At 41.8% G+C, this 14,575-nt stretch overlaps 1 protein-coding gene across 5 annotated transcripts in view; it reads right to left on the minus strand.

The window, feature by feature from the left end:
* VCAN (versican) overlaps window positions 1-13,895 on the minus strand; it is a 113,320-nt gene extending 99,425 nt beyond the window's left edge. For all 5 annotated transcript variants that reach the window (XM_078365881.1, XM_035291249.3, XM_035291250.3 and 2 more), the window contains exons 1-2: window positions 13,615-13,895; window positions 2,269-2,344 (exon numbers count right to left, since the gene is read on the minus strand). In XM_078365881.1, coding sequence (XP_078222007.1) covers window positions 2,269-2,338 — 70 coding nt within the window. In that variant the 5' untranslated portion in view covers window positions 2,339-2,344; window positions 13,615-13,895. The remainder of the gene's footprint in view (window positions 1-2,268; window positions 2,345-13,614) is intronic.
* Between the last annotated feature and the right edge of the window lie 680 nt (window positions 13,896-14,575).

Below are 14,575 nucleotides of genomic sequence, written 5' to 3' on the forward strand. Positions count from 1 at the left end.
GGGAACATGGAGGAGGGATTTTTTTATCTATTTGTTATTGAGATAGGATCTCACTTTGATGCCCATGCTGGACTGCAGTGGTGTGATCATGACTCACTGCAGCCTCCACCTCCTGTGCTCAACAATTCTCCTGCCTCAGCCTTCCCAGTAGCTGGAACTACAGGACTGAGCCACCATGCTCAGCTAATTTTTTTAAATTTCTCTAGAGATGGCGGGGCCTCACTATGTTGCCCAGACTGGTCTCGAACTCCTGGGTTCAATAAATCCTCTAACTCTGGCCTCCCGAAGTGCTGGGATTAGGTGTGAGCCATTGCATCCGGCCAAGGAGGAGCTTGTAAATTGACTAGAAAAGGGAAGCCAGAAGTGAAAAGGGGGAAGAGAACCATTCCAGGAGTCAATTTATCCTTGACTTTTCTCATGCCCTCACTACACACACCATCCAATCTATCAGTAGGTCTGACTCCTCCATCTCCACTTATCCAATTCACTTCTTTCTATCTCTACTGCCACCTGATCGGAATTACCCCACTTCATGCACAGGCTACTACAATAACCTCCTAGATGATATATCTGCTGCTACTCTTGCTCTCCTACAATCAAATCTGCATAGATTATCAAAAATTGAATATTTAAAACATTCATCAATTCACATCTTTCTTTGCTGAAACCCTTCAATGCTTCCTATTGCACTTGGAATAAAATACGGACTTTTTAAAAGCCTAGAATGTTTCATATAGAAGTATAACATGGTGGTAAAAAATACACACCCCCAAGAATTGGTTCATCTCCTAGCTTTGCTTCTTACGGGGTATTGGCCTTTGAGCAAGCTGCTTAGCCTCTCTTGGTACTTCAGTTTCCTCAAAAGAGTACATGGGTAATGAATGTTTCAATTAGTTAGTGTTAAGCACTTAAAGCAGTTCCTGGGTCACACGGAGTTCTATTCAAGTATAAGGTGTCATTATTATTTAGATGAGCTGGTTTCTGCTAGTCTCTCTGTCTATATCTCCTACTTTCCCCTTGATCACTACTCTACAACTACAGTGCCCTTTCTGCTGTTCAAACACACTATGTTTCTTCCTAACTTACAGACAGATCTTGGCTGGCTGGTTTGTCTTCATTCTCATTTCAGTTTAAACGTTATTTTCTCAAGGAGGTCTTATCAACTTCCCCCAACCGAAGTCACTCTCTATCATGTCATTCTGTTTTATGTTTACCAATTTGAAAATACCTGGATTGTTTGTTTACTGGTTTATTGCTTGTCTCCTGTAACTAGAGAATTAAGTTTAATGAAAAATAGGCCAATCATGAGTCATCCATGGGTATATTCCTGGATACCCAGAATAATATCTGACACAAAGAAGGTATTCAAAAAATATCATCAATGAGTGAACAAATGAATGGATGAGTGGGAAAATAGATGGATGGATGGGTAAATGAACAGATGGAAAGATGGATGGGCAGAAGAATGAATGGATGGATGGATGGATGATGGATAGATGGATGAGTAAATAAATGGATGAATAAATGGGTAAATGAATAGATGGATAATAGATAGAATGATACTTAAACTTTAGCAAAAGGAATTCATCTGTAAAACCATAAAAGATGAGTCTAAAGCATAATGTAAGCATGAAGAAGAAATGGAATCTGAGTCTGGAGAGGTACACTAAACAGAAGCAGATGAGTGAAACTGTTGGATAGTATCTTTCTGCAAATTCCTTGATATATTACCTTGAAAATATTAAATAATAAACTCGGAATTATAGCAACCTCATTAGAGGAATGTAAAATTTAAATTTAAAAAACTAGGACACATGCACACCCAATTACTTTCTTAAGAAAGAAAAGAAAAGAAGTAAAGGCAAAAATATGGTTGTCAGCTTTCTCTTTATATTCTCAACTCTTTTCAAATTCTAGCCTGCTGGGTGTTTAATAGTGTTTCCTTTTTTACATAGGAAAGTTTGAAAAATACTGTTGGAATTTTTAAATATGCCCAATACCATATGTGAGCTTTATTGCAGAGCCTGAAAGTAATTAGGGAAGTCACTGAAAGTCCACTTGCATCTTTAGCACCCTACTTATTATTTTGTTTTGACTTTATTTAAAATCAATGTTTTTAGTCCAATAATATTTTAACTAATAGTTTTCAGCACTTAATAGATTTTTTTAAATCAATCTTTTATTCCAGTGATTCCACATTGCCATTTCATCCTCCAGGACTCACATTTTTATTTCAATTAGCAGCAAAGAAATTGTTAGCACACTCACCTTTATGTAGCGCATGGGTTGCTATTAAAGTTGAGCACATCCATAAGATGCTCTTTATATTTATCAGCATCTTGGCCTGGAAATGAAGAGAAACAAAGTAAATCACAAGCAGTCAGGTTCACAGCAGATAATAAATCACACGCTTTTTGTGCATTGTATGAAATAAGAGCACAAGAAGTAGCTCCTCTTGGATTGTAAAACAGGAGGAAACCTGTAATAGCAGAAGTTATTTCGATGCTTTAATTATTAGTTTGAATCTCATCCAAAGCAACATTACCAAAATCATTCCAGAATAGTTTGGGTACATATAACAATGTGGATGTGTGTGACAACCGCAAGTGGGTAGGCTGTAGAAAGAACAGTAGAGCTCAAGTAACTAGTGGCTAGGAGGGTGCACAAAGAGAAATGGGTGACCACAAAGTCTGTTTAGAAATAGAAAGATGATTATAATGAGCAATGGAAGATGGAAAGCACTAGAGAGAGATGTTGAAAGAAAAACAGCTTCATCAAGGGTAAGGTGAGAAGAAATCAATTGGTGGTTCATGCACTTAATGCCAAAACAGAGAATAAGGACTTCAGCTGGCTTTCTAAAGCACAGACTCCATGTAGTTTCTAGCTGGCTAAACAAACAAAATAAATGTATTATAAGGAGGTGTTAATTACAAAAGTGACCAGTTCTTGCCATGAATTTTAAAGCAGTACCAATAGTTCTGAAGTCTCAAGAGTAAAGAATGAAAGAAAATACCCTGTACTGAGTCAAGAAACTGCCCCGGTTTTGCCATTTAATTTATTGCATGACTTTGGGAAAGACATTTGACAATGTGGGTCTCAGAGTGATTCCTTCCAGTGCAAATTTCAAGGCAGCTATAATTATGAGGAGAATAAGTACCAGTGTTGGGGGACCATCTAGAAATCAAAGTGCCAACTTCCAGGAGAATGGCAAAAGATTATTTGGTCTCTACAGTTGTGCCCTTCTTGGTAGCATTTAGAACTATTCTATAATAGCCACCTGTTTCTCCCTTCTAACACAACTCTGGTTCCATTCTAGTTGGAATGGAACTCTCAGCCATATGGGATCCTGGGTCAAACCCCAGCCCAAGGGATGATCCTGATATCCTAAGTTAATTATAGTGGTCCCATTTCCTTTTCCAATGATTGGGTTTGGAACAGTATGTGATATAGTTTTGGCTAGGGAGATGTGAGGGGATCTCTTCCTCTAGGGAAGGACCCCTGGGAAAGATAGATTTATCCTGAGAAGAGAAAAAAAGGAAGAGGTGGTCAGTTTTCTTCCCTGGACATTATCATGCTGGAATATTTTTGCTGGAACTGGTGTGGGGATTTTGCATCCATGAATGAATGAAATAGTCTCTGGAAATGAAGCTGAGAAAGAATTAGCAAAGGCAAGCCATATGTCCTTAAGAATTAGAGAATAGACCATGCCTTTGAACTTCATTTTATGAGACTATAAATGTCATTATTGTTTAAACCCAATAAAATCATGACTTTTTGTTGCTTACAGCTGAAAACATCTTAACTGATACATATATTTTTAATTGGATCCCTCGATAACTTCCTTGGAAAATAAATTCCATGTTATTTAGCAAACCTAGATTGAAAGAAGCAAATGCTGAAATCAGTCATGAATTATGAAACTGATCTTGAACACAAATTGGGCTTGGATTTGTACCGCATTAAATTAATTAAGATTTTTTCTTAATTTTTTTCTTTATATATTTTGATTTCTTTATATATTTTGAAATAAGGATTAGACCTTTTTAAAACAAAATTTTAAAATTCTATAATTCTAGATACTTTCTGAAGAGCATTTTTTAAATTACACATTATACATCTAATACATAAATATAAATACACATTATACATCTTATATTTTCCATCTACAGACCAACGGACAATTCACAATGAAAAGCACACAGTTGATAATCCTAAATTAACCTTGATAATTAGGTTTGTTATTTATCATATAATCACTAGGATATGCTAATACTCTTTGCTAACCACTCACTGGGAAATGCCATAATGTTTCTACATTTCTGGATTTCTTATAAGACAGCGGAGCAAGCATGAAGTATACACCTATATCTCTAAGCTATTAAAGTATTTCAAGGAAAAATAAAGGTATCAATTGCACAATCAAAGTAAAAGACTGGATTATATCATAAAAAAGTGTTAAAAAAAATCCATTCCGTGCGTATTAACTGAATCCAAATAGGAGCCCTTCCTTTAATTGTACTTATAAACAATAATTTCCTACTTTCCTTCAAGAAAATGTGTTCTCAATTTTTTTATTTTTTTTTCCAGGAAATCTTTATAAGTGTAATTTTAAGAGTCTGGGCTCCACTGTCAAATAGCCCAGAATTTAAGTTCTGCATTCTCTACTTATGTTCTTTGACTGGCTAAAATACTGTATCTCTCTAAACCTCATTTTCTGTAGCTACTTAGTAGTGAAAATTAGTACTTACTGAAGTGATCATAAAAATTGATAAAATAATGTATGTAAAATAAATCTCGGTGAGATACAATATATTAAGTACTCAATATTTATTATTAAAATTACTAATTCAGACTTTCTGCAAATGTTCTAACACAAGTTTCATATCACTAAGAGTAAAAAGAATAGTATTTGAAGCTCTGCATTTGAAAATTATAAAAATTATAACCTAGGTTACCACTATAATAGCAATATGCACTTTATGCTTAGAATAAATTGTACTATAACTTACTGCTATGTACTTCAAATCGTTATCTGTAAACATGTCTAATATCCTCTGTAGAACAGTAGGCTTCTGGAAGGCAGAACTAGTACTTTATTCAACTTTATTCAAATTCCCACAATACTTCTTCAGTGCCATGTTCAGAGTAGATCCTTGAGGAATGTTCGCAGACCAAATACATGATCAATGCCTCTATTTCTTATGCAGAAACACATCTGAAACTCAGTGCCAAAAATTCCTTAACACTTGAAGATTTGCCATGACCCAATAATATGATGTTCATCAATATCTAGAGAGTCAAATCTCATTTTTAAAAAATGAGAGGTGCGATCCTGACCCAGGAAAGGATCTTCTGCATTTGCGTTTCCTACTCAATAAATACTCAAAAGTCTAACTCTTTGTGTCACTCTTAATCCTTATAAAATATTTAGTCTTTTGTTGGGAAGGGGAGAATGGTCCTCCATCTATATAGGTATAACAAGTATACGCATCACTTTCCCTAAGATTACCCCTAAGAGTAGGTAAGAATACAAAGAAGAGATCAGACATGCTTTAAATACATTTGAATAAGTTGCATAAATACAATTTAAAAATTAGAATGTTTACACTAAATATCAGATCTCTAACTTCTTTCAAAAAATCAGAAGGTCTAGCAACACTAAGTCTATATTTGAGCTGGCTGGTCATGAGCACTAACCAAGCAACAGTCTCTCCCCTTAGGTCTGTGTGCTCAAGACCATTACTCCCCTTCTTAGTCTCTTACCCATTTCCACTCCATGCCTGGCCCCTGTAGTCACCTAAGTTTGCAACCCTTGAATTAAAGGATGATCATTTGTTTCTATAGTAAACACATCAGAGGGCTTTATTGACTTTAGTTGCCTTAGAACTACATTTCCATTGCCTCTTCCTTGGAGTCCAAGGCATTCATTCCATTTCTCTAATTTTCTCAAGGCTAGGTCCCTATCCTTGGTCATTAAGTTACGTCTTTTGTCTTCTACATTTGACCTTATTAAATGGAAAGCTTTCTGAAGCCTCTTTGTTTTAGCACCACTCCAAATCTCTATTTCCATTCTTCTACTTTTCCATGTCTGCTAGTGATAACAAGTCTGTCTGCCTGGAAAGACCTGGGAGATATGAGAGCCAGTGCCTATATTTAGCCTTCTACTCCAGTGAAGTCATTGAGAAGGGAAGGAAGTCATTGAACAATCCAGGTACAGGGTACTGAGACTTTTCATTGCCTAGGATACATAAATGACAAGGTCAGTAGAACGCCTATCCATGAGAAATGTCTGCAGGGAGGATAAGGGACACTCCAGGGATGGGCAGCCTCAGAGAGAAAGTCCAGATTCTATTAAATAGATATTTAGTATTCTCCCTTGATTTTGGGGAAGCCCAGCTGACAAGGGTGACCTGAGGACACAGACACGGTGGTTTTGTCTACCATTCTGCCCATTCTGCTAATTAGTTCCCCTAGACAACCAACTCTCTGGGATACTTCAGCTACAAAGTGGATGTAATGAGCATCACGTATCATATTGCTCCTTGAGTTCCTTCTCACAGAAATAATCATTGTAATGCAGAGAGAAATCACAGGATTTAGATGTGAAATTTCATAAATTTGTTTCATACAAGTAATAGCATCATGCGAATTTATTACTAACCTGAAACTGGATTCCTGGACCTGGATGTGGCTAAGTTTTTTCACATTGTTGCACCTTAGCACTCCTCTGTTCTCTACGTGGTGAACTCCTTTCTCATCACTCTACCTAAGACAAACTATACCCCATTCCCTTTCCTATGCTCTATTTTCATCATAGCACATATAGCCATTTTGCATATGTGATTGGAAATTGCCTTTCTCTACATAGTAAAAGTTTCGACAGAGCAGTCTTCAATGTTTTGTTCACTCCTGTATCCACAATGCCTAGAACACTCAATAAATATTTGTTAAAGGAATGAATATACACCCATTTTACATAATTAGATGTATACTATATAAACAGTTTTGTAATTTATATAGCAGATTTTGTAGATTGCTTTTTTCACTTAAAATACAATATATTTTGGAGAATGTTCCAAATCAGCTTTTCCACGTTATTTTTGACAGTCGCATAGTTTTCCATTAGGTGGATACAGCAACTTCTATTTAAACAGTTACCTATGATGAGACTTTACCCTGTTTCCAGATATTTGTTTTTAGAAGCAATGCTGCAAAGAACATCCTTGTCCATTTGTCTTGAGTGACATTGGTACCAATATCCATCCATATAATAATGTCAGAAGTGGAACTGCTGGATCATAGAGTATATACATCTTTTAAAACTTTTTGATAAATAATCAAAAAAATGTGATTGCCAAATTATTTTTTTTTAATGGAGAAAGCTATTTTCATTCCCACCATAGTATATGAGAGACCCAGTTTCTCCACAACCTGGCCAACATAAACTTGCATCAAAGTTTTTTATTTTCTTTTTGCCAGGCATGGTGGCTCATGTCTGTAATCCCAACACTTTGAGAGGCCTAGGTGGGTGTATCACTTGAGATCAGGAGTTTGAGATCAGCCGCCATAGCCAATGTGGTGAAACCCCATCTTTACTAAAAACAAAAATTAGCCAGGCATGGTGGCGGGTGCCTGTAATCCCAGCTACTAGGAGGCTGACACAGGAGAATTGCTTGAACCCAGGAGGTGGAGGTTGCAGTGAGCTGAGATCATGCCACTGCACTCCAGCCTAAGTGACAGAGTGAGACTCCATCTCAAAAACAAAAACGAAAACAAATTTTTTTGTGTTATTCCTCTGATTGGTGAAAAAATGGTATAATATATCATTGGTGTTTTACTATTTATTTAATTACAGATGAGGCTGAGCAATTTTTTATATAATTTTAAAACTCTATGTCTCTTTCTGCCACCATCTGTATATAATTTTTGCTCATATTTTGATAGATGTGGACTTTTCAAAGTTATTTATAAAAGTCCATGGAATATCAAGAGTTATTAACTCTTTATCTCTCATATGTCATAAATGTTTTCCAAATGTGTTTTTTGCTTTTGTATAACTTAATTGTTACTTAGTCAGACCTAGCAATATTTCCAAGAACGGCTACTGGGTTTTATGCTTTGCTTGGAACAAGTTTCTCTATTCCTTATTTTTTTAATCCCATAATTTTCTTTTATCATTTTTAAAAGTTATCACCTACATTTCATATTTGATTCATTTTAAATTTCTTTTAGGATGAGAAATCAGGTAGAAACTGAGTCTAATTTTGAGTGGACCCATCAATTGTCCAAAAACCATTTATTGTAATTCTTCTTTTCCACTGAATGTCCAAGTTCATTTGAGTCAATTTCTGGTATCTGTCTTCCGATTAATGAAACTAAACAATTTTTAAAACAATATGCCCCTCTCTGATTTATTTTATAGATTTAGTAGGAATGATATGGCTTGGGTAATGCAGTTATTATCAAAATTATAGAATTAGATCAATTTGAATCCCAGGCATATTATCATCCCTTTTCTGTACAGTTTTTCCAAGTAGTTACTCTTTTGATCTTTGTAACTGCATACTCATTTAATAGATTGTGACACTAAAGGTCCAAAAGTAGTATCTTTACTTGGTTTCCTCAGCCGGTGAGTCCAACTCAAACTTTCTAATTCCAAGTCTAGTGCTCATTCCACTATTCCTCAGGTAATATCAAATCAATAATTTAATAATAAAAAGATTATAATTTATCACATTTATGTGTTTATTGTGAAATATGTAATCTTATTTTATAGACATAAACACCTCTTAAAATCCTTGGAAAAATGAGGTAGGATGCATATAGACATGGAAAGAAGTATACACATTTGTACCCTTTTATAGATGGTAAATCTACCCAGAGATGTTTCAGGAAACAGAACTGACACATTAAACAAAGATTCTTTATACTGACCACTGAATTACCTCTAAAACATTCGATGGTAAGAACTTAGCAGTATCTAAAAACCCTGTACACACACACACACACACACACACACAGACTTTATATCTATGTAATTTACCAAGTCTAGGCTACAAGAGGAAACTGCAAAAATTCACTAATTGAAATGGAGCTTGGCCAAGGCATTCAATTCTAATCCCCCTTTTTCTGATTCCAAATCAGTGAAAGTACACGCTTTGTGTTTTCTGGTGAATTACAGACCTATGTAACCAGCATATTTTCTCAGACCAGAGCCAGTAACTCCCAACAATGAGTGTTTGTGAGTCCTAACTGGTTTCTCTAGGTGGCTGGTGAAAAAACAGCCTACTACAGTCATTAATTCTTTCCCTTAAAAAGAATCATGTGTCTTGAGAAGTTCTGCTCCATCACAGGGCAATAGCCCATTTTAAATACAGTGTTTACAGATGTTTGTCCATGAATGTCATCAACAAAAGTGTTTAAATCTCACCAGGAAAGGAGGGCTTACTTGCCAGACTCTGAGAGACAGAGGGAGTTGACCTCTGTGCTTTCAAAGGCTCTGATAGTCAAGTGACCAATCATTAACGCCAAAGTATTTAAGCCTAATAATATAACAAAAGAGAGAACAATGGATAATATCTTAAACATTAATCATCGTCACCTTTGGTTTAGCTATTTAGGTCCTTTCCAAGCAGAATTTACCAGTGTATAGATACAGGTATTCTGGAATATCAAAGGCATCTTCCTCCAGTTTGCAAACACAGGGAAAAAGAAGAAACCAACATCTGTAATCCTATGTAAATCTGGGGGGATTCTTTTCAAACCTTGTTTTTTGGAAAGCAGGAAAAAAGACTGAAAACCAACTCCGTTTTTATCTACCAAAAGAAACAAAACTTTGAATTCTAACATAAATCCTAAAAAAATTGTCTTGAATCTCATTTCTCTTCCGACCTAATTTTCCCACAAGAAAATTAAGGACTGTGGACTTGGTAGTGGAGAAGTAATTGCTCAATCACATTGGAATCCATTGGAACCCTTTGCAGTATTAGTGCGGGCAGACCATACAATTCTAACATATTTCTTTCTTTACTTAAGAGTTCAGAACAAGAAGTCAGGCTCCTGGAGACCTTCTACCTGACGCACTGCTCTTAACTTCCAAGTTACAAACTGGGAACCGCTTCTATCTCACGACACTAATTGTTGCTTCCATTCGTACCTTCCTATTTTTATATTACACTCACAACATCTTATTTTAGGACTTTACATGAACATTTTCAGGATGGGTTTGGCAAAATCGTAAAGAAGTACTTAAAACAATTAGGTCACAGCTTTCGGCAGACAAAAAGAAGTGGATGTTAGCCTCAGAATCTGAAGCGATAGATTAAAACCCAGTTCTTCCAAGATAAAGCAAAATGGGAGGACTTAAAATGCAGCTCTGAGTAGCTGCGTCTCGTTGGCGCCAAGCTTCTCCAGGTCTTCAGCTCAGTCGCTTCCTAAATAGGTGCTGAGCTTCCAGTCCCCGCCAGGTCTCCTCACTGACGCGCAGGGACTTCAGTTACACTCGCAGCCCTTTCGTGTTTGCCCCCATGAAATTCTATTAGTCTTGTCGAATGGCAATATTTGCCATTCAAGGCGAACTTTTTATGACAGTCTGGAAAGAAATTAATCTGTTAATTAACTAAAAATGGTCTTTAGACTGACTTGACTGTATTTAAAAAGTCAACAAATGAAGCACAGTATAAAGTCGTCTCATTTTTCTGCCAAAGTTTGCTTGAAGTAAATTTTAACCTCTCCCCTGTCTTAAGGCAAAAGCACTATGCCCCTCCTACTACTCCCAAGAAGCAAGAAAAGAAAATCTTAAATAGCCTTTTAAGAAGAGTGTTTAGCGCGGTCTGGATGGAAATCGGATCAGCTCTAGCTGCAGCCGGCCCCGAGCGCTGGGTGCGCGGCCACTCGGCTCTCTCCGCTAAGCTGGGCCCCGCCTTCCCCGCCCCGCCCCCATTGGCCTCGGTGGGTGGGGGCCTCGGCTGCGCCGACCGCCTGTACCGCCGTGCTGCTGTCTCTGAGCCCAGGAAGTCACACCCGTCTCGGGCTGGAAGCCGAAGCTCCAACCCACGTGGCGGCGGCTGGCAAACCCAGCCGCTGCGGGGAGCGGCTGTTGCGGGTCCTCCCTGGGCGCGGGCTAAGCGAGTCGGGGCGGCCCCCAGACCCAGCCCCTTTGGGCGGGGCTGGACCACCCCCGCTCCTCTAGTTCTTTCGGACCCTTCCACCCCGGCACGCCTCTGCCGTCGCGTGTTGCAGCTGGGAGCGGAAAAAGAGTATCTTAAAACGAGTCTCGAAATTCAGACTCATAAACGGAAACAAACCCTTCCGGTCTGTTCCTGGCTGTTTGAACGCAATCTTCCCCACCCCCGTTCCTTTCTTCTTTCCCTCCCCTCCACGGTCCTTTTTCATTCCTTCCCTTTTTTTTTTTTTTTTTTTTTTCCTCCACTTTCCCGTACGACGCGCGCCCTGAAGTTGAGGAAGTTTAAGTTTTGGATTAGGGGCCCTTCTTTTGCAAATCATGGGGCGGGGCCCTAGCGTTGGGTTCAAGTGGTCAGGGGTTTTGAAAGCACAGCATTTGTATTATCTTTCTTAAAGACGCCCAGGGTGGCGAGTCAAGACCTCCGAAACCTGCTCCACCCCGGCCATGTGCGTTCTCCCACTAAGCGGCGAACTCGACCCACGGCGCCGCGTGCGTTCCAGCCGACTCGCGGGAAGACGCCGCTGCACTTTGCGCAGACCAAGACCTTTTTTCAGGGTCCTCCAAAACCCTAGATGTACGCCGCAGATTGTGGAGTGGAAAATGAATGACTTAAGGGGAAACTGGGGCCTTCCATCCTTTAACACAAGGTTGTGAAAGCGGCTCGCTTGGTCTGGGGTCTCGTTTTTCTCCACCCATGCGGGACTTCTCCATCAGGGGGCGCCCACACCCGCTGCAAAACTCCCAATTCCTAGACATCCAGGTTCTGCAAGTCCTAGGCGCTGAACTAGGAGCAGATCCGAAGGAGCGCACCGCCTCCCTTGCTCCTCCCTCCCTGCTGCCTCGGAGGACGGGGAAGGCCGGGATTTCACACTGGCCATTCATTTGCTAGCTGTGGGGGAGGGGTCGCAGAAGCCAGAGAGACAGAACAGAGGCTGGGAGAGGGAAAGGGAGGCAGAGAAGATGGAGACAGAGAGGGAGACACAAAGATGAGAAACGAGACCCAAACAGAGAGACTCCGCCTCGGTGTGTGCGCTGCGAGGCAACTCTCCCGGCGCCTCGTAGATTTCTCCCCCTTCCCGCAGCATCTCCCAGGGACGTGCAGGGCTAGCCGGGACGCAGTTGGATACGAGAGCAAATAGTTTAGGCTATGACACTATTTTTCTACCCCGCTCTCCGCTGTCTAACACCCAGACCGCTCCACGCCCAGTGACACAGACCACGGGCCAGGACAACCCGGATGCCCTCGGTCTGCACGCACCCGGGATGTCGCCCTACAGCGCCCACGCCTCTGCAGGACCGTGGGACGCTCCAGCCGAGAACGTCCCCCGGGGCTCCCGGCACGCGCGCTCGGCTGCCACTAGACCTGCCAGTAAAGTTGCTCAACTAGATCGGAGAACTACGAGGGGGTGGGGGATGTGTAAGGAAACGGAGGACTCTTGTAGTCTGGGCGAGAGGACTGGACCCAGAGGCCCCTGATTCGGGTCCCCTCGCCACCTTTGTCTGCAGTGCGCTCTGGGTGCCGGTTTGCTTGTTGAGATGGGAGCGACAGACCCCATTTCGCTCTTCACGGTGAGGGAAAAAAAATCTGGCATACCCCTGCCGATTCAGAACAGGGTTTTCCCGCCCAGGGGCCTCCCAGTCCTCCGCGGGGCTCCAATAACCCCACCCCACCCCCATCCTCTGCTCCTTCCCTTCTGGCCCCTGCGCACCGCGCACAGGACAAAAGAACCCAGGGACACCGGGAGAGAGCCGTGACAGTCCCCAAGTCGCCTAAGAGACACGGCAGGGATCCTGCATCTCCCCCGGCCGGACCTCCGCCCAGGCTGCTGGCGGTCTGAAGGGGTCAGGTCCGCGCAGGTCCCAGGCTGCTTGGGCGCCGGGTCGCACTGTCAGGAGCTACCCGGGAACGGCTTTCCAGGAACACCAGGCACTGACCACACACCAGGGTCTGGGAAACCAGGTGGCCGGCACCGAGGCGCCTCCGGTGACTTGTCTGTGGGCAAGTCTTGGTAGTCCCCATTCAAACTTTTGCCTCGGGCGTGTTAAGAACAAAAAAAAAATCAAAGTGCCAAAGGTCCCTCTTCTCTCCACCTCAAGAACCCACTACTTTTCTATGATTTCTCTACAATTTATTCACTCCCTTCCCCCAATTCCGTTAGTCATTTTACCCCCACCCCACCCTGGGCTTCTTTTGTCTGAATCTTTTTCAACACTGAGATCCCTCTGTATCCCTCTCCCCAAAAGCTCTTTTGAAAGTTACCTGCATTTTTTAAGAGCCTACATTTTCTTAACTTCGCCTTACAGCTCCTTGCCTTTAATTAAAGCCCTCTACCAATTGCAATGTACTTCTTTTTTCTAAGCTCGCGGATTTTTTTCTATAAGTTTTTTTTTTTTTTTTTTTAAGGGGGGAACAAAAGAAACGTGATTACCTTGGAAGGCGGCTTATTGCAGTTTGGGGGGAAAATTCACCGCAGCGCTACGCGACTTGACTCGGCGTTGCCCAGGCGGGTCACATAGGAAACGTGGTGGCCCCGGGGAAGGGTGCGGAGGGTGCGGGAAGGCGCTGGGAGATGCGGGAGGATGCGGGGCTGGCCGAAGATCCTGGTCCCAGCTCCTGTCCACAACACCTAATGTTCTCGGCTGTTGCGTCCGCGCGCCTGGAGTTCTTCCCCAGAAAGGCTCGGGGCAGCTCGCCTGCAAGTTCAAATGCGGGTTGTGACACCCATCATCATTATATCACTGTACCGTCAGCGCTGAGGAGGAGACTCAGCGAGAAGGAGGAGGGAGAGGAGGAGGGTTCATTCACAGGCTCCAAAAGCACTCCGCAGCTTCAGCCACTCCTAAGAGCCCAGGCTTGGAAAGCAGGCGGAGGGGTTGGAAAGGCAGCTCCCCGCGCCTGCGGTAGGGACCGCCTGCCTCCCTCCCCAGGCACTCCCACCTCTTAGCGTTTCTTACTGACAAGAAGTACCAATCGGCTTGGGGACAGCAGCGCTCCCCATTCAGAGACTCACTCAGTAACGTCGCTCTGCTCTCGGAAACCACTGCCCTCCCACTCCTCCCCCACCCCAACTTCCCCGCCCCCAGTGCAGCCAGTTCTGGGTTAGGGGAAGGGAGCCCCCCAGGCTCTTATGGGGCAGGCCAGCAATAGACAATTGAGTACACTCAATTCTTCTCTGGAGCATACAAAACTGTAAAATCAGCAAAGAACTTGGTTACAGCGTGTTTACGCGCCCACAGAGCTTGCCTGTCCCATCAAAGGGAAGTGTCAGGCTCAAGGCTCCGGCCAACCTGAAAGACACACTCAGAAAACGGGATCCTTTGGAGACCTAGAGGGAAAGTGTAAGAATTCCCCACTGAACTCCCAGGGAACTGCCCGATGGGGAGCCCAGC

The sequence above is a fragment of the Callithrix jacchus genome, chromosome 2 (assembly GCF_049354715.1).
Source record: "Callithrix jacchus isolate 240 chromosome 2, calJac240_pri, whole genome shotgun sequence".
NCBI lineage: Eukaryota > Metazoa > Chordata > Mammalia > Primates > Cebidae > Callithrix > Callithrix jacchus.